The sequence below is a fragment of the Drosophila grimshawi genome, unplaced genomic scaffold, assembly GCF_018153295.1.
Source record: "Drosophila grimshawi isolate 15287-2541.00 unplaced genomic scaffold, ASM1815329v1 contig_1367, whole genome shotgun sequence".
In the NCBI taxonomy this organism is placed as follows: Eukaryota; Metazoa; Arthropoda; class Insecta; order Diptera; family Drosophilidae; genus Drosophila; species Drosophila grimshawi.
The window spans coordinates 1,956,420-1,977,346 of NW_025062889.1; the positions used below are offsets into that span (position 1 = coordinate 1,956,420).

The window sequence follows — 20,927 nt, forward strand, 5'->3', positions numbered from 1 at the left end:
TGAAATGTCCAACAAGCTTGTCAATTAGCTAAATAATAAAAGCACATTTGAGTTTATTATATATGAAAATAACTATGACTATGTTAAAGGAATTTTACACAATACACATAGAAAACTGCATAGTATATAATACTTAATAGTATTTGATCACTTTACGGAACTGCTGAAATTCTTCTCATTGCTCAGACACTGATTGCAAATTGTGCAAAATATTTGCTGTGAAAAGAAAGAGAAAAATATATGGAATCATATTAATGAAAATACTCGATAGACATTTCGATAATTCAATGCTCACCGGAATTGAGGAACGTTTCGCTCCGCCGGCTTGTGAGGAGCCCGTGCCCTCGAAGTGTCGCAGCCAGGATTTAATCACATTCGTTGGGGGTATTTGATAAATGCTAAACTGTTTCTTGAACAATCTCTGGGCACTGCTTATGGAATCATTATTGCGATAATAGGCCCGAATGATGAACGCTCGATGCACGCCCGTCCACTGATCCATTGCGACTGACTGACTGACTGGGCCAAGTTCTATGGCAAGAATGCAGTTGACCAACAAACAGACGGCATTTCCGCCTCAACAGGCTGACATAAAAAAATGCCACAAAAATTTAATTAGTCATATGCAGCGTCAGATGCGTTTCACTTGCTATTTTTATAATGCATGCAGCCAATGCGGCGTATGAGCAATATTTTTGCTTATTAATAACCTGAATCCATTCAAAATTGGGCTACAAAGGGTATAATGCATTTGTGCGAAGGTGTGTCACAGGTATAAAGATATTTATATATGTATATATTCTCGATCAGCCGAGATAAGCTGATATGGAATACACTCGATAGTTGAAGTGGAAGAGGGAACCATCCATAAAGTATACATATAATGTTGATCAGCATCAGAGATCTTTAGAGACTTGGCAACAGGGTAACTCGTAGTCGAGCTCTCTCTCAACTACAGCATTCTTGTTTGATTTTTCTTCAATTAATTTTGTAGTGTGTAAATTTTAAATTTTGTTCATGTGCCGGCCGCCCCCAAATCTGGAGCCGTCTAGCTGTCTGTGTGTCTCTGTGTGCCATCAATCAATCCAACTAAGTCATCATCATTACGCTTCATCAGCACAACCATCAAGAAAAAAAAAAATAACAGAAAGTGGGCGTGGTGGGGGATAATGGGGTGTTGTGTGCACCCCTACAAAATCTACAATCTTGAACTCATTTAAAGTTTTGCCACAACTTAAATCCGCTTTGGCATTTGGCCATCATGTCAGTAGTTGGCCATCGTCAAATTCTTTAAGCGTTTTATATTGTTTTTTTTTATGTTACCATTTTCTGTGTACCCCATTTGGAGGGGGCGGAGGGGTGTGGCTAGACACAAAGATTGATGGGCTGGTTGAGGTTATTGCACAAAATATTTTTAGTAACCAAGGTAAATAAATTTATGCAGCTTTAGACACGACTATTTTTTACAGGTTGAACCTGTTAGGGGTTGGATAGATTTATGGGCTGCTGAAATACTCAATAAATATATTCAGCTAAAGTAATTTGCTCAAAGATGTTCTTAAGCATTTTTAAAGCTGAAAGTTTGTTTAAAACTAAAAAACGAAAATGTATGCAACTTTAGCGAGACAAGTTCAGAGCCGGAAACTTAACTGAAATTCAAATTCAGGAAGAAATTAAAAATATCTCTGACCATTTTCAGTTGAAAATTCAATTCAAAATAGCCTCAAATGCCAACTGTTCGCATAGTTTCTTCCTATCGGGATGTCAATAGAAATGTCATCTTTAGCCATCGTTTTGCTGTCCATTTTTTTGTCTTCTTTTTTTTGTTGGTTTTGTTGATTTTGTGTTCCGCCATTTTGCTGGACCATCGAGCACGTAACTGCAATACAATGCAGCGGGCTCAGCTTGTAGATACACAGATACATAGATACAAAGATACAAAGATACATAGATACACATACAATTATGTAGTCTCCACTGTGCGACGAGCGTTTGTTATTGTTTTTTTACTGTTACTGTTGCTGTTGCTGTTGCTGTTGCTGTTGTTGATGGTGCAAGTTAGAAAATGCTGCTGTCGTTTATACAGTTAGCCCGACAGACAGCCAGGACGAGGACCAGGCCCAGCAGCAGGCCATTCTATTCAGTAAGGCCATCCATCGCTCCACTGCACGTCCAGCCAGAATGGCAGCTATCTATCTGTGTGTGTCTGTGTGTGTGTGTATGTCTGTGTGTGTGTGAGTCATTTTTTTGCTGGTGTCTGCTTGTCATTTTGACACCTTCATTTGCTACGGATATTCAGCTGGATTCAGCGTCAGCGCCAGGCCAGTGATTCTGTGGCCCTTTTCACTTTTTTGCTCTTGTCGCGTATCATTTAAAGTTAAATATACATATATATATATATATAGCGATATATATATGTATATATATACATATATAAATGTGTATGTATTTGAGAACTGTTTTTGGGCAGTGTTTTCCTTTGCAGTTTCCTTTTGCTTGGCGTGATTTTTCTTTTCTTTGACATTTTTAAGATATACTTTGCTAGCGCTCTTACCAATAATATTATTTGTAGCTAATATTAACATTAAGTTTACTATATTTATGCATATATTTATTTATGATTATATATCCAAGTCGATTGATTTTAATTTGCTTTTGCAAATACTGTGCAGATTCCTGAACTTTTCACATTTCGCCCAGTTTGCTTTCTTTAATATTCCTTTCTTTGCATTCAGTAAACGTTTTCCACTCTTTATTTACTATCCCCCCTCCAGCTACCAATTGCATTTGTGTCCTTTATCGAATTCGCTTGCTTAACTCGCTTTAAAACTTACCAAACTGATAAGTATTATTCTGCATACTTTCATTTTTGTCTGCGCTCGCTTTGGCTTGTGCCAACTTGACTGTCATATAAGCTGCCTAAACCCATAAGCCCCATTGCAGCATTACGTTGCCGGAACTTGCAACATGCAGCACCAGCAACTGCAACAGCAATAAAAAAGGAGCTGAGCCAAAAGCAGAATCCGAAAAGGGCAACATTGCCAAGACAAATGATCCAATGACTGTCTCACTGCACTTTAACTTTAACACCCACGCCCAAAACTTAACCGGGCCACCCCAAAAAAAAAAAAAAGAAATACAGTCAAAAAATAAATATTTTGCTATATATATATGTGTATGTATGTGTGTGTGTGTGTGTGTGTCAGTGTGTGAAGTGGGGCAAAGCTGTCTCAATTTTTTGGGTTAGCACACAATTCTGTATGTAAAGTTGACGCATTTTTTGCTCTATTCCTGAAAACTTTTATTTTTTATTATACCCTGCATGCAATATGCATAGCGAAAAGGGGTATCTTGAAAATACAAATGAACAATTATCTTATTTCAGATCAGAATCTATAAAGATATACATTTGCTACTCTCTATATTGATCTGCGGATTTACAAGAGCTAATGACCTAAAATTTGGTATGTAAATGTAGTTTACATAAAATGTTGATAGTATAACATAATCAGTCTTGTGATATACATAGCTAGGGATATATATAGCTCTTCGAGTTTCAGAATATACACCCTGATAATAACGAGCCTCGAAATGACTGCTGGAAATCAGCCAGTCTTCCACTCAACGATAGTCTGTTGATCTCTCATCGATTGATTCAGCTTGCCAGACCACTCTTGCGAGTCTTCCTCACAGTCTGGCAACGCTAAGCGCTCCCTGTCTACGTCTAGCTGCCTGCTATGAATTCTCACTTCCATTTTTCAATACATATGAAGTTAAAATAATCATTTTAGTTTATTTTCTCATTGTAATTTAATTTTTATATTGAATTAAAGATGATGATCGTCTTTAAATTTAGTTGGGTTTTTCTTTGGTTTGTTTTCGCTTTATTCGTTCTAAACAAGTCATTCCCAGCCGTTGTGTATTTGGGGGACAAGTAGCCCCGAAAACTTCTGCAATGATACAAATTATTAACAACACAAAAAGGGCGTGCATTGTGCAAAATAGAACAATCCAAACTGACCCATAAGAAATATAAATATATCTTTATATCTTAAAATATGATATATATAATCACATTCGATTTGGTTTAAATGCAATTCGTTTTAGTGTTTAACGCTTGAATTGGATTTTGCTAAAGTGATCAAGATTGTGTAAAGCTAAATAAAATGTTGGAAAAATCAAGAAAAATGATATAGAAAAAATATATTTCAATATCGATTTATACAAGTATAAAGTATATTTCATTAATAGCTTTGTGTATCTTGCTAATATCGATAAAAATCGATTAGCGATACCAATAAAAGCCAGACACTTATGAATATCTATGACTAATGATAGGTAAATAGTATCTCCTAGTCAAGATCTCTCTCAACTACAATAAGTTCTTTTGTTTCTTTTTTTTGTGTCTTGTCCATGTCAGAGCTACTGAAGCTGTTGCTGGTGGTGCTGACGATGATGATGACAAAGGGCAAGGCAAACGAGTAACATGGAACTGGGTCAAGACTTCATTGTTTATCTTGGGACAAGGGCCAGCGCCAGCGCCCGCGCCAGAGACAGAGCCAAAGACAGAGTTAGAAAATGGATTCGGTGCCTAAGCATTCGCACATCCATTCATTCAACCAACCAGCCAACCAACCAGCCAACCAACCAGCTGCTGGTCATTTGAAGCGGGAAGGATATTAAATTCTTGAAGCATTGTTCAACTGTGCGAAATTAGCAGATGAAAGTTAATATTAAATTTAGCATAGCCCACAAACCAAAGAAGGTCATTCAACAAATGGGCTGGCAATGGGGGCGGGGGGATTGGGGTGCAGGGTTTGGCAGGGTTGGCAGGATTTGCGAAATGCCTTGCCGGACGTTTTCATAAGCGTTTCACTTTCCGGCAACGCCATAGATAAACACGCACACGCAACACACACACACAGACACACACACACACACACACACACACACACATACACACGCAAGGAGTTTCAACTGTAAATCTGGCCAAAACAGGATACTAAGCTGACGCTGCAGCGCAACGGAAACGGATGCTGCGCTGCTCTGATGTGCTAGCTAGGGGCTTAGATAAGGGGATGGAGAAGGGGGAAGTGTGGCAGTGTGGCAGTGTGGCAGTGTAAGGCGTTGATAGCAGCGTCTTATCAGCTACAGAAACAGCCACAAGGAGGCAGGGAAGTGAGACTTGTCAGCATGTTGAAGTGCTAGTCAACTACATCCACTTACATAGAGAGTGAGAGAGAGAGAGAGAGAGAGAGTGAGAGATAGAGATAGAGAGAGAAAGGGAGGGAACATATATTCTTGATTGAGTTATAAATCAAAAATATATGCTTAGATTAAAATTTATTAACTTGAACGAGGATTTCTCATTTGTTCGCTCAATGTTTAGATCATTTTATGAATGTAAGCTTCATTTGAGCCACAAATTGATTGTAGTTTTGCGTATGCAACTTTTCTCACTGTGTAGCGCTCAGATCCCAGCCCTCGCCGCTTGTATTCATCCATTTAAAAGCGCATTAGGTTTTTGCATTTTGCATGGAGGAGGAATGAGACAGCGAAATGGAAGTGAAAGCTGAGAAAAGCACTCGCTTAACTTGAGTTTATTATCTTATCTGCTGGAACTGAGTGCTCTTAAAGTACCAGGTGAGGTGAGGGATAACCGCCCTACACACATAATACAAGTGAACCAGATTTTGTTCTGGTTAATATTCATGTAAGCCAAAAGGATTCAACCAAATTTTGACACTTTCACAGCTCTGTCAAACCTTTTTGATCACCTTTGACCAATATTTGATTTTAGAAACCGAAACTTGTCGACTTTAGAAGTACATAGAATATTCATAGACTCTCAGTCGAAGGGATATTTATTCGATATTCGATATGCTTTGATTTCTGTTAATCTATTCAAATTGCAAATGGAATATGCCAAGAATCACATTTCTATATTTAAATTGACACGATTTAAAGCTGATTGCTATGCAATTGCTCGATATGTTTTGCGATCAGATTAAGGACATATTTTGCATTACTTTTGATTGTATTTTATAAAGAAGCACAAGAAGAAGACACAATGCAATCTCTGCAACAAGTGTGGCAGGCAAACATGGCAACAGCAATAACAACAGCATTCTTATCGATAAGTACGTTCGAGCGTTGCATACGCACACACACACACACACACAAAACTGCAACACACACTCACACACACACACTCACACACACACTCGAGTACACTCGACTAAATCCATATTTTATGATGCAAACATTGGCAAAGAGTTTCGCTCCAGTTGCCAAAGGCCAGACTAAGACGAAATAGTGCTTTAAAAAGAACGACTTGCAGTTATCCTTTAAATTTTTGAGTAGTTGAAAACCTTTTAATTTCTTTCTTTGTTGTAAGAGTTCACCTTTACTCGTAGAATGCAATCGAAAAGCTTAATAACTCTAAGAACAGTTAATCATTAGATGGCTAATGATAGAGATAAGCTTCAAGGCTAACTTAATCACTTTGCTATTATTATTATTATTGTTAAATTCACTTTGATTCCATTTATGATGATTGTTTTATTTATTTCTCTATCGTTGCGGGTGTATTGACACTTTAGCTGAGCGAGTCTAAGTCTGCCTGGGCAATCTTCCAGAATGTGATGAGGAATATCGCCCCCTCATCTAGTTATAGTCTTAGTTAATCCACAAAAGCGATCAGGATTTGAAAAAGGTTAGCTGGATTGACCCCTTGCTAACTAGAGAATCAGCAGCAGCTTATTAGAATTTTACTCTAATGATCTCTTCAAGATTGCCTTACCCTCCTCAAGTCAACCTCTCTATCCTTGTAGCCTCTTAATCACCCACCTTTTACACCCTCTAGATCTTTATTTGAATCTTATGAGAATCTGTATAAATCTAGCATCTTCAGACAACTTATCATCTGCCATATAATTAAACAGTTTGTATTCATTTCTATAAACCGTTGTGCACAACCCTTTGATAAAGAATCCATTTAGAGCATTGTAAATGATGTTTACTAAATAACTAAATAAATAATGACTATTGTTTGTGAATTTTAGATTTGAGATGTAAAAGGAGGTTGTTAATCTGATTAAAAATTGGGAATGCTTTCAGCTGGCTGCTTGTTACACATGCTTCACAATAAAAACTAAGGGGTATTGGCCAGGAGCTTGTGGCAGGCCACGCTTGATGCCAATGCCTGGCCATGTCCACACACACACATAACACACCCACACACTCATAGATGCATAGACTAAATAGTTTATGTTGTTTACCAGGCAGCTTGCTGCATTTGCTGCTGCTGTTGTTGTTGTTGTTGTTGTCCTGCACTTTGGCATTAAGCAGAACGCTGAGCCTTGGACAGCCAACGAGAGAAAGGATGCCAATGCCAAGGGGTGGCTAGCGAGGAGCAGCGAGGAGCAAGGGGGGTGGTGAGTGGGTGGAGTGATGTGGAAAACACGTAACCATCGAGCGGCATTCATGTGCAGTATATGCGACTTAGGCGCTCACAGAGGGAAGGGGATGGGTAAGGGGAGAAGTGGTGCATGGGTGGGCGGAGGGGGAGGATGATGTCCTGCTATTTGACTGCCCTGGTTACCATTGTTGTCGTGCACGGAGCAATCCACACCCCATCATCATAAAATCTAATAAAAAAATAAAATAAAAAAATGCATTTCGTATTCTTCTTTTTTTTTTTGTAGAGTGTTTTAACTTAGATAACAAAAGTGGGAGAGGCAGGGCAATGATTACATGGAGCAAGCTAGCAGGCAGTCCCCTAAAGCCCAAGTTTAAAACTAGAAATTATTTAACATACAATATAAATAAATATACTTAAATATGACAATTTTGGTTTATTTTTTATATGCATTAAACTCAATTCATTTATTTTCATATAGTTTTTATTCGATTTTGAAAGAAATTAGTTTCCCATCTTGTCATTTTCATTTCAAAAATATATTTTAAATAACGATAAATTTAATTAACATGCCTGTTAATCGCTGTTAATGTTAAAGTCCAACTGCTGTTAACTCAGTTGCTCTGCTCAATAACAGAGCGCTGTTAGCGAATGTAAAGGCGTCTGTTAAAATAGTAATTGCATGGAATGCAGCGAGAATAGAGAGCAGGTCGAAGGCAGTTTGTTGGTGTTGCTGTTGTTGCTCCGCGTGGGTGAACGAGAGCGTAAAGAGTGGAAAAGTGGCGTGCTGCGTTGAAGAAGAGTAAACGCAAAAGCATTCGCTCTTAACTGACTGTGTGAGAGAGTACTTATCGATAATAAATGCTTATCGCTAATGAATATACGTGAAAATTATGCAACTGAATATGAAGCTATAATAATTTAATTATAAATATATAGATTATATTGGAAAACTTTATTAAGAGTTGAGCTACTAGTAAGAGAAACAGGTTCTTTTCTAATAACTGCAAAGTATTATTTAAATACAAACTTATAAATATTTTATAACTATATTGTTTTCGATAGACATGCCACATGCTTGCCAGCCATTGTCCCACTGTGCTCAATTTTTTGCCAGTCACAAACAACAAAAACAAGGCGCGCGCGTTCCACAGCCAAAGCAAAGTGAAGCATGGCGCACACACATGCAAGCATTCTCATGAAACTCATATACGTCTATATATATGCGTGTATGTATGTATGCATGTTTATGCTCTGGCGCTCTCTCTCTCGCTTTTATTACAAGACTGAGTGGGAGCGCGAGAGCGACAGAAAGACAGAGAGATAGAGAGCAAGCACATTTCACTTGTGCGCGCTCTGGTTACTCTCTCAGCACACTTGCGTGAGTTTTGTCTACTGCTTGTTCGCTGCTCGCTGCTGTTGCTGTGTGCGATGCGCGCACGCTTGTAAATAAATGAGAGCGATTACACGAGCACGAGCACGAGAACGTGCACGAGCACGGGCATGCCATACTGCTCGCACACAATGTGGTCAAATGTGTTTTTGATCGCTGAGCGTGCCGCTCATTTTCTCAGTACGAATTGAGACACTGTGGCGCACGGTTGAAAACCTTTCAGTAGCAGCAGAAAAGTGCACACACAGAAACAAATACAAATAAACAAACACACGCACACACATACAGATAAACACACGCACGCACTCACGCACACCACAACGAGAGAGACAACGGCAATTGTGTATTGTGAATTTAACGCGTATGTACGTGTGAGTGTGCATTTCGCATACGGTAACATACCACCACCCATCAATTTAAATTAAATACTTTTTTTGGGCTTAATTAAATACTTCCGCGCGTCGTCGTCGTCATCGTCGTCGTCGCTTTTGTTGTTGTTGCTGTTGTCGCCGCGCCAGTTTTTCCATTGCGTGCGCTATATTCGCTCTCTTTTGAATCGCCGCATTGACGTCGACGTCACATACACACACACAGACACATACACGTGCACAACAGACACACACATACACAACACAGCCACACGCAAACAATCTCTCAAACTCGATTGTGCGATTCCCAGCGCGCTCTCTCGCTCTCTCTCGCAATACGCTCTCGTCGCTGTGTGTGTGTTCTCTGTCTCTCTCTGTCAGCCACTGTTTGTGTCATTCACTGCTTGGCTGCCTGTTCTCCTGTCTCTGTCTGCCCCAGCCGTCGTTTTGTTTGTGTATCAAAAAAAAAGGGCCGCTGGAGAAATAAGCAGCAGCAGCAGCAGACACGCGATTATCGCAGCAGCAAAATATAAATATCGCCTGCCACGCAAAGTTAGACAACAATAATAATAATAATAACAATATTTGCTATTAATTGAAAGTGCAGCAACGAAAGAAGCAGCTACAAAAACAAAAAACAATCATCTCTCAAATATCTACTGAAAAGGTAAGCAGAAAAAAGCCGACGCCTCCTCGCCAAACGGGTGAAAGTGTTAATATACCGTTTCACTTGCAACTTGCATACAAATGCAGCTACTTAATAATCGCGATATATGTGATTGTGTCTGTGTCTGTGAAAATCTAGGCGAAATTGTATTAAGAAAGTATGAAAACAGTTTTCTAAGCGCCTCGTTTGCTTTGCTGTTTTGCTTCGCACCAGCAGCAACCACAAAAACAACAACAACAACAGAACGTAACCGGTAGGTGCTGCTTTGCCACCCACGAAAGAGCCAAACAAAAAGGGCAGCAAAAAAACCTAAAAGTACCAAAAAGGTACTTTTACTCTTACTGAACCAACAGCGCTGACACTATTCATACTCCCGCTCGCTCTCTCTCTTTCTTTGGCTGCCTTTCACACGCTACATACATATATGTGTACATGCTCTCTCTCTCGCTCTCCCTCTTCAACTCTCACTCTCTCTATGAGACATTGCAACCCCTATCGACGACGCGTGCAGCTGCTGTCAGAGCTAAAGAGCTGCTAAGCTACCTGTGCGTGCTCTCCGCCCGGCTCTCTCTCTCTCTCTTTGTTTTTTTTGGTCTCGCCGACGCGCGTCGCTTCGTGTTGTGTGCACACACGACGAAGAAAAAAAAAGGCAGGCAGGCAGAGCCGACGCTGACGTTTGATGAAAACGCTCTCACAGGTTTTCAGTTCTTATTTGACCGTCATTCGCCAGCGCGGCGCCGAAGTGTACAACAGCAGAAGTCTTCAATATAACGGATGAAAAATTCAATTCAACTCAAATACAACTTCACACATAACAAATAAAAATATATATCAAATCACATTTCGTTCACCTTGCTTGCTTGTCGCCGTCGTCGTCGTTCATATGTGTATGTGCGTGTATGCGAGAGAAAGAGAGAGAGCAACAACAGCAGCAACTTTTGTCAATTGTCTGTCAAATGTTCAAATAAAAAATGTAAGTAGGCGCTGTCAAATGCATCAACAACAACAACAACACCAAATCAAATCGTCCATTGACAGCTAGAAATTTATAGAGTGCAGTTCTAACTTTCGCAACATAAAAAAAATTCAAATAAAAACTAAAAACCAACATTGTGTGCATTTCAAAAATTCAGCAATATTTTACAAACAAAAAAACCCAAAAACAATACAAATTGTAGCTGTGAATAACTGGCAAAATTTTGAACAACAAAATCAACAGTTTATCAAAAGTAAAATTGTTGTGCTTTGGCCGCCATTTTAAAGCGCGGGGTATGCAAAAAAAAAAAATAAATAAAGCTGAAAAGCTGTGAAGTAAAATACAAAAACAAAAAAAGAAGAAAACCAAGCGAGAAAAGTTCGTTCGCTTTTCCGCGCGCGGCGTTTTTGTGTGTGTTGTGTGTTTCATTAATGAAAAATCAACCCCCGGCATTTTTCCTTGTTTTTTTTTGGCCTCCTCTCCCTTCTCCCCAAAACAAAGGCAAGCAGCAACAGCGGCAAGCAAACGGCAATCGCGTTGTCCGCTTTCCGATTCTTTTTCTAGCTTTCCCATTTTCCCCCTTAAGGGTTGCAACAACAACAATGAAAATAAAACACAACTTTTTTCAAGTTTACTTTGCACGCGGATTTTCCGTTGCTTAAAAGTTCAGCCATGTTTCATTCTCGTTTCGTTTTCGCCAATTCGCTTTTGGTGTTGCTTTCTTGCTGTTGTTGCCTTGTCACTTGTCCGTCTGTCTGCTTTTTGCTGTCGATGTCCTTTTCTACACTTATTTTGACATTTCGGCCATATTCCTTTTTTTTTGCTGTTTTGCCGGCGCTTTATTTTATATTTTAGCTGCTTGCAGCTTCAGATTCTTCCCGAGGGTTGTTCCTGCAATTTCTGTGCGTGTGTCTCTTTCTGTGTGTGTGTGTGTGTAATGCTTGTTGTGCGTGTGTGTGTGTTTGCTGTGCATTGTGTTTTTGGTCTGTTGTTGTTGCTGATTTATGCGCTCGGAACTCCAATTAGAATGAATTCCCCATTGTTGCAACATATCATAATTTGCAGACACAAAAAAACCTGGCCACAGAATGTGGAACACAAAAATATATATATATATAAATATACATATTTATATATATATTACTTATGATATTATATTGCATTATATTGTTGTGAAATGCTTGCGTTTCTTTTGTATTATTTTTAAATCAAGCCAAAATGTTGTGCTTAATGTATTTTTGTTGCAATTTACTTTGATATCATAATATCCATATATACATAGAAGTAATTATTTTGGTAAAGAATTCAGATAATAGCTTGGAATTTGTGTTGTTATTTAGCAAAGGTAACTTTGGATTTAGTTTATTTGGCTACTGCTTTGAAGTTCTTCATACAAAAGATAAGGAAATCCTTTAAATATATATGGTAATATAAATTATTCTAGACGAATTTTCGAAGTACTATTCCACGCTATATTATTAGGATCCTCAATCAATAATTTGATAATATTCATATAGATGTATATGCAAATCTGTCTTTTATTTTTACTCAGCTCTGATAAGAACTCCATTTGTTTGTATGATCCATCAGCTATCTTTTTTATTTGCGTAACTGTTTACTTTATGTATATATGCTATACGCTATATCTACTTCCAACTATGTCAATTTGTATGCATATGCCACAAAATCTATATCATGCCATTGTTTTTGCCCTCTCCCTTTTTGTGCTATTTGACTGATAAAGCGCCAAATGTGCCTATTGAGAGGCAATCGATATGATTGATATGATTGTTGATAATTTAGTGTCTAATTGAGCAACAGTTGCACGATAAAATGCATAAAGAGATAACTATGTGCTCTATATATACATATATAAATATATATATCCAAATTGGTACAATAAAAACTTAGCTATTTCTATTTGATGAGCACTTTATTCAAAGCGAATCAGCTTAAACTGTTTTGCATGCTTACAAAAAATATTGCGAGCTTTTTTTAGATAATTTTTTGCAATTTTAAGCTCAATTATGTTTTATATTCATTTATTTTTTTTTTTAGAATTTTATTCACACTCATTTTATGCAACATTAGTTCGAGTTGATGTCTGATTAATGAATATTGTTTAAATACTCATTAAGTAGTCTAATAAATTAATAACTCTGATTGCATTATTAGAAAGTCTTTTCTTTAGTCCACGTTAATTTGTGCAATTTGCAACGAGAATTTTCACTCAAGTCAGCTGTAAAGTTATTATTGTTATTATTTGAAGTCACATGCTTTAATAACCCATTTCTCCTTCTTCTTTTTCTTGCTTTTACAGCTGATTCTACAAACACAGAAAGGCGATAAATAAAAATTACGTTCAACACGCAAATTGAAAGTGCAATAAGAAGAAGAAAACGTCAAATGCGGTTGAAAGTGGCCAATTAATAAAAGAAAAAGTGTGTTTGCAACAAAATAAATAAGAAAGCAAGAATAAAAAGGAATCAAAGGCAACATTTAGTAAATATATATATATATATTATATATAACAAATTATTTACAACTTCTTCGAAAATCAATTAGGAGAAGTTATCAAAAAATCGCGCGCGTTTTAAACCAACATTTTTAACAAACGTTTTTCTGCGGAGTATCTCGTGTTCGTTCTTCGTTCTCGAGTGAGTGCTGCCACACAAGAAAAATAAAATAAGAAATTAAAAACACTTATACACACTCACTCAAACAAGCAACCAACCAACAACCAACACCAGACACACACGCATTGCCACAACAACCACACACAACAGACACACACACAGACACACATTATTCATATCTCTGTTAACTGTGCAGTTGAATAAAGAAGCGTCGGCTACGGCCAAAAGTAAACGTCAAGATTCTATCGAAAAAAACACTGCTTAGCACGACGGAGGCTTCGCTCACATTCAACACGCCGACCACAATGCCCTATAACGGTGCGAGCAACGGCAGCGGTGGTGTCGGTGGTGCTGTCGCAGGCAGCAGCGTTAGCGGTGGCGGGGCCACCATCGTCGTCAGCGAGGGACCCCAGAATAAAAAGATACGCACCGGTGTTCAACAGCCCGGCGAAAACGACGTCAACATGCATGCTAGGGTGAGTACCAATATTTCCGATAACACCGATAAAAATCGATAAATATTTATAATTTCGATACGCCAAATTCATTAACAAAAAAATGGCAAGTATCTAGAGAGAGCAGCTGCCTTTTAGCTAGAAACACACGTCTGTCAGTCCATAAAGATATATATTTTTGATCAGCAGTGCTAGGCGAGTCGATATAGCTATGATCATCTGTCCATATGCATGTACTCGCCCAGCTGACAGAGCATAAGTGAACAGAATATTTCCATTTTTGTATATAAGTTCTCACTTACGGAAAATGATCAATATCAGACTACTATATCATGCATATAGTATGTATATACTCTATATACCTCCCGTAAGAGCTCCGCTTTTTAAATCGATATTAAGATTTGGATAGACTCCTGTCTGCTAGTGTATATAAACTTTAACGTGCCCAATCTAACCATTCTCTCTTGTTCAAAGAAGGTTTCAACTATATCAATTTTGAGTAGCCTTTTGAATGTCAACAACAAAAATGTTTCTGATATGTTTTCAATCAACCCCCAAATATTAAATAATAATTACCTGCGGAAAACTCTCGATACATATACATATTTATATATATATATATATATATATATATATATATATATATATATATATATATATATATATATATGTGCATGGCTCCACTTGAATAACCACCCCTATCAGGAACAGGCAGTCGGATTGAAAAGCACACACAACAAGCACACACATTTTCATATATTGGTTTAGTTGTTTGTTGGTCTATTCAATCAATTTGGGGTTGGGGACATAGTCGGGGCGGTGGGTGGCGAACTGTAGGCTTTCAACCCAGACCTAAACTCAGCACCCTGATAACAAAAAAGGGGATGGCGACCAGCAACAGAAACAGAACCAGAAATGAAATATGCCTGATAAAGTTTTTTCTTCTTGTTTCTTTTTTTGGGGTTGAAGTGCAGCCTGTGCTGCAAGAGCTGGCTCTTAAAGTTATCAGGCGGCGAGTACTTTTTTGAGAGACTGTTGGACTGTTCGACTGCCATTTATAAATTTCATTATATGCAGCAATGCCAACGGCTGATTTGAGTTTTGCCAAGGACGCTGCTCGAAACTGTTAAGAACTCTTTAAGAACTTTAAAGTAATCAGTTGAAAGCGGAATTTCTGTGGGTTTATTTACCAACTGCTTTGAAATTCTTTATAAATAAGTGGAGCCAATCCTTATGGAAGCTAAAATAATAAGAACTTGACAACTTGACAACTTCTTTGGCTGCTGAATGATTATTATTCATTTCAAAAAGTTGCACATAACTTTTAGCAAAGATTTTAGATAATTTATCGACTTGTTAGCATCATGAATCGTAGTTATGTTTATATATATTCTTATATATTATATAAATTAACAAAATTCAAGGTAAAATAAACACCAATTAGATAAGATTGATGTACTCCACTCAGTCTGCCGATTTCTTTCGCTGGCTATCTTTGCCAAAACTTTATTAACTCATTCCCAAATTGCTGCTCGCCAAAAAAAAAATAGAAAAGAAGAAAAATCAGAGGCCAAAAACCGCATAGCAGAGCTGAGCAGAGCAGAGCAGAACAGCGACTAGACACACAGTATTTTGAGAGTGGCAGAGTCGAAGAGACGGGAGAGTCGAGTCGAGTCGAGTCGCAGCGTCGAGAGCCGGCTCTCGACTGCCTTTTGCCACTGCCACATGTTGAGGGTTGGAAAAATCGATTTTGGCCATTGCCAGCAGCGAGCCAAAATATTGTTTGTTGTTGTTGGCGTCTGCTTTTTGCCGGCGCATTTTTATCTCTCGCCGCTTGCCGATAAAATTTCCACGTTGTTTGTTTGTTTTTATGTCATTGGCAATATGTAAAATTTTTAGAAAATACAGCAGGAGAAGTAACCAAAATGGAAACTTTATTGAGCAGACAAAAAATATAAATGAAAATTGCAAATGGCAAATGTTTTTACTTTGTAATAAATATATATATATATATGTGTTTGTTGCTGTTGGGAAATTCTTGGGGGGTTTTTATTGTTGTTGCTGTTGCTGTTCTTGCCTGGAGAGCGTGCAAAAGTAGGCAACAAATTTTCTCTTTACGTCATTAGTGCTGTGTGTGTGTGGCATTTGAGCTGTTGCTTCCGTCTGCTCTCAGCAACGCACACACACACACACATACACACAGACACACACACACACACAGACACACACACACTCGCACACTTGACTTGACAGCGCAATTAGCACATGAAGCAGCATCTTCTCATCATTTGAAGAGTTTTGGCCATGTCGCTCTTTGGCCCTGTTTGCCTCTTTACGCTTTTTGGTGGGGTCTAAAGCTGCTAGTGTTTAGTGTTCAGTGTTCAGTTCAGTTGAGTTTAGGCCAGGCCAACATTGTCGACATCGCCTTCGCTTGCCACTTGGCATCGTTTAAGCTTGTTGCCAGCTGAATGCTGTTTTTTGCCTGCGAGCTGCGTACGTGCCGTGAACCTGCAAGCTGGTCGCAAACGTGCTCACAGATCTACAATCACCTGGCTGACTAACTGACTGACTGCCACTCTGACTTGGCCAGCCCCAGTACACTTCTACTTCCACATCCACTTCCACTTCCACTGTGATTAAGTACACTTGCAGTGCGTCGGATGCGCTTGGCAGAAAGAAATCTTATGCAACACGCTCTTAACGACACTTGCAGCCGAGTTAAACGTTTTAATACACGGCTTAAAACACACACACACACACAATTTGTGCAAGAGATGATGCGTGTGGATTGGACTTGACCTGAGAGAGAGTGACGAGATTACAGCTACAACTGGAACTTAAGGGCAGATTGCGTGGACAGAAGCCAACTATGAATCGTTTAGTTGGGCAACTATTAGAACCACAACGAGGCTAGGAACAGTCATGATGGGCCTGGCCCAAGAACTATAGCTCATTTATCAGGGAGAATTAGTATAGAATCAAGCAGGTTGTCAAACCGAATCGTAATTTGATAGTGATTGTCAATCGGTAAGGCAAGTTAGTGGTTGCGGTTTCGGTGTGAGACACTGAATCCAAGTGGTTTTAGTGCACAGGCCTTAAGAATCATATTAATAATAATACACACCTTGAGAGTGGTTCCGTAGCTTAACATTTTCAGCTAAAAGCTACTTTATATTCATACAGATTCATTATATTTTGTGAATGGCTGAAATATATCCCTAGAATACTAAATTTGTATCTGGCTAAGGCGTCACATTCTGTATTTGAGGACATCTCATTATCACCAAATTGATACAATCTGCTGCTGACCATACACAGTAGTAGGTAGAGGATATTTTACTCCACAAGATTCTCTCAAGCGACCAGTTTTAATGCACAAATTTACTACAATTTGTGTAGCTTAAAAGTGCCAATCTGTCTTTGATTTATGCACTTATGCAAAGTTTTAGAATTTCGGTTAATTGAAATCATAAATCAATAATTTCGTGAAAAACCATTTGATTCATAAATCATTTTTTACTCACATTTAAATGTTATAAATTGTGCCAAGCAGAAATTGCTTTCACAATGAATAAATATTTATTTGCTTAAAATTGAGAACTTGTCAGCCAGTTGGTCAAATCTTGAAATGATTGCCAAAGCCTTTAGGTATGTACTTGGCGCTTATATATTTGATATATGTAATATGTATATATGCATATCATATTGCAATTCATGTGTATTCATAATTTGCACTCACTTCATTCGCTTTTGACTGGTTTTTGAGTACGTTTTCATGATGTGAATGCTTCAGTTCACTGCTTGCTGTAACTTTGGCTCGCCAAGAGCAAACAATTTTTGACCACAGCTTGCAATTTGCTGCGATGCAGGTTCCATCCCTGCACCGCTAACCACACACACACACACACACTCGCACACACACACACACTCGTACACACACACATATTCACTCACAATTCCAGTGCACATAGCAGCAACGACGCCGATGCGTCTGGCTGCGTGACGCACGCGGTGGCATCAACAGCCATGGCAAATAAATTTTGCATGCTATCCCAGCCAATACAGCAGCCACCACCCACTCCATACATATTCAGAATACACGCCCTCCACACCCCCTCAGCCTCTGAAGAGCAGTTGCCTCCGCCAGACAGTTAAAAATAGATTGCATATTCGTCTGACCGATCCGAGGCAGACTGGCAACAACAAACATTTTAGCACTGAGCTTAGTCAGCAGCAGCTCCCCTTTGGCATCCCTTTCCCTCCCACAACCTCCCACCACCCCCCAACCGCCTTTGTTGTAGTAATCATGTGCGTTTTTCGGTGGTGCGTCTGGAGGCCAACACATTTGCAACACCCTCTCACATTTCACATTTCTCGCAGCATTTTCATCCAGTTTCCCCGCACATATTTAGGCATAGGCTGTATGCATTTTGTTGCTTACCTGTGTCTGCACCACCCAAACCACTCATCCAACCCACCCACTCATTGCCACAAGGTCTTTTGCAAGGCCTTCGCGTCGTCGTCTCGTCTCTCGAGTAGCCAGAAAATGCATTCAGCGATTTGTACCTCCTCATCAGCATTATCCGCAGCTACCCCTTCTCTCTCACTCTCTTTCTCTCTCTCTCTCTCTCTCTTTCTCTCATGCCCCTCTCTTCACCCCTTCTCTTAGCAGGCTTTTCAACTCTTTTTTTTCGTGTTAATTAAATGCATTCGTCTGGGCAGACCCCGGAATGCATTTCACATTTTTCTTCTTTTTTGCGTTTTTTGACCATCATTCGATATAGATACATAAAAGGGTTGCATTCGCTAGAATCCTCTATTATTGTTACGAGGGTTGTTCCGTAAGTGAGTTCTCTGTTTCGTTGATTATTTTAATTAATGGCAATTTTGTACAAGACACGAAAATTGTTTTGGGAGTTGCGTGAGTTTTATGACATTTGAACTGCTTTTGCAGACTTAGATTGTTGGCAACTCTTGTTGTCAATTCTAATATGGTTACAAAGTCAATTAGTGTTCTAACTCTGTCAAAACTGAACCGATTTTTAAAGCAATGTCATTTTAAAATGTTTTCGCCACTAGAAGAATCGAAGAACCAAGTAATAAAATTTGGAGATGCTACTTTTTGGTCAAGATTTATGTTAAAAGTCGTATCTAAAGATTCTAGCTTTCTCCCTTAAGAGCCATTACATACTTCACTCTCAAATTATCATAGCTTCAGCAAGGGTCTGCAGTTCTACACGGAAGCACTGACTTTTCCCGAGTATTTATAAACTTTGCCACCTTTTTCGGGCAACATTTTACAGTTTTATTATGTTGTTGTTGCGTCTTTATTTTATTTTTGATTAGGTTTTATTTGGTTTTGTTGCCGTGCTGCTTTTGTGTCTTGTTATTAACAATAATTGATTTTTATTGTCTTTTCATTTTCAAAGTTTTAATTGCCAAAAAGTTTGTCGAGGCGTTAAGGGTTGATTTTCCAGCTGTAGCAAACAAACAAATATATATACACCTATATGTATATATACATATATATATATACATATTATGTATTTGTGTGGATTGCACCCTTTTAGCATTTGTAATTGAACTAATTGAAATTTGCTGCTGCTGCGGCTGCTGCTGCGCCTGCTGCTGCTGCTAATGCTAATGTTGGTAACGATAATGATGATAATGATAAAGGGTGTTCGTCTGCCGTGTCGGCTTAGTTATGAATGAATTGGCAAAATAGCTCGAGTTGACAACTCAGCACATTTTCCGTCCCACGAAAAAGCGAAAGCCGGTCTAAAAGTTTCAACCCCCTTTGTTCTAAGGCCAAGTTAAGACCAAGTTAAGAGCCAAGTGGAGTCTCAACTCCCTTAAGTATTGCGCCAAACATTTTGCTAGTTGTGTGGGTGGCAAGAAGGAGGAGGGGGTGTCTGTGTGTGTGGCAGGTAATGAAAGTGTTGGCCAGTTAAAGTTGCATGCAATTTGTGTCTTGTTTTGTGTTGTGATTTAGTTGTGGCACAAACAGAAAAAACACAGACAAAAACTAAAGTAGACCGCTGCTGTTGCCAATTGTTGAAATGACCAACTGATTGTAGTGTTTTCTCTAGTTGTTTTTATTGTTTATTGTTCTTCTTGTTGCTGTTGCCAATGTCTCTGATTGCATTTTCTTTTTGTGTGTGTTAGTCACACTTGTGGCACAAGGCGAGTAGCAAACGAATTTCATGCCTGACTGGCATACAAAATTACCAACTGCTGCTTTCCATATTGGTCAACAATTTGTACAACAATTTTTACTTCTGCTGTTGTTGTTATTGTTGTTAACAAAATTAATTTTCGTTCATATTTCGGTCAGCAATATTCATGAACAGCTGAACAGCTAAGAATAGTTATATTATTGAAATTTGACCCACAAAATTATAAGACACGCAGTGTTCAAGTCGTTAAATTGTTGTTGTTTTCTTTAGTGTTTTTTATGTTGTTGACATAGAATTCATTTGGAATTTTAAGTACGTTTTTCAGCTTATCTGTTTTTTTCTTTGCTTTTTGAGGTGTAAATCAGAAAATTAGATAAAATGTGCTCAGTTGAGCTTTGTATGTTGGAATACTGCGTTTAACTGAATATCTTTCTGTGACATTATAAAAGTGAAAATTCCAATTGACATAACATTAACTTTAGACTGGCTGACTGGAAAAATGTTAAATTTCGCTTCCGGTTCCAAATTTCAAGCGGTAAAGTTGCGTTTCCTGTTTCAAGCACAAAACTCTTATTTAAATTATCAATGTATTTTTTGTGTGTCATCAGAAATTGTTGTAAAAAACTCTTTACTCTCCAAATTCCAAGCCTTTGTTCGAAGCAAAAAGAAATAAATAAATAAGAAAATCATTGAAATCAAACACAAAAGATATTCCCAAAACAATAAAAAATAAACACTGCCAAGTTTTTCCGCTTTTCCGGTGCGGGGCGGGTGGAAATGACGATTTAAACTTCAATTACAACAAATTATGATTCGTGTCTCAAGTGCTAAGCGAC

The 20,927-nt window shown here is 38.4% G+C and overlaps 2 protein-coding genes and 1 long non-coding RNA gene across 18 annotated transcripts in view; 2 read left to right on the forward strand and 1 right to left on the reverse strand.

Annotated features, from left to right (window-relative positions):
- Positions 1-36: 36 nt before the first annotated feature.
- LOC6568846 lies at positions 37-535 on the reverse strand. The gene is made up of 2 exons (XM_001995147.3): positions 296-535; positions 37-216 (listed from the first exon to the last, which is right to left on the reverse strand). The coding sequence occupies exons 1-2, from the start codon at positions 500-502 to the stop codon at positions 148-150; spliced, it is 276 nt and encodes a 91-aa protein (XP_001995183.1). The 5' UTR covers positions 503-535; the 3' UTR covers positions 37-147.
- Positions 536-10,566: 10,031 nt separating this feature from the next.
- LOC116805922 lies at positions 10,567-13,546 on the forward strand. Its single transcript, XR_004365456.2, has 3 exons — positions 10,567-10,821; positions 13,145-13,326; positions 13,390-13,546. It is a non-coding gene; the product is annotated as an uncharacterized LOC116805922 (long non-coding RNA).
- Positions 13,547-13,579: 33 nt separating this feature from the next.
- The window catches only part of LOC6568736 (heterogeneous nuclear ribonucleoprotein L), a 129,718-nt gene continuing 122,370 nt past the window's right edge, over positions 13,580-20,927 (forward strand). For all 16 annotated transcript variants that reach the window (XM_032740856.2, XM_032740857.2, XM_032740860.2 and 13 more), the window contains exon 1: positions 13,580-13,936. In XM_032740856.2, the coding sequence (XP_032596747.1) occupies positions 13,766-13,936 (171 nt within the window). In that variant the 5' untranslated portion in view covers positions 13,580-13,765. The remainder of the gene's footprint in view (positions 13,937-20,927) is intronic.

What these genes read in the sequence shown, in the direction of transcription:
- LOC6568846 (XM_001995147.3), bottom strand. Translation starts at nt 502, where the DNA reads ATGGATCAGTGGACGGGCGTGCATCGAGCGTTCATCATTCGGGCCTAT. An exon ending in CGAAACGTTCCTCAATTCCG is followed by an intron (nt 217 to 295) that starts GTGAGCATTGAA and finishes TTCTTTTCACAG; the next exon opens with CAAATATTTTGCACAATTTG.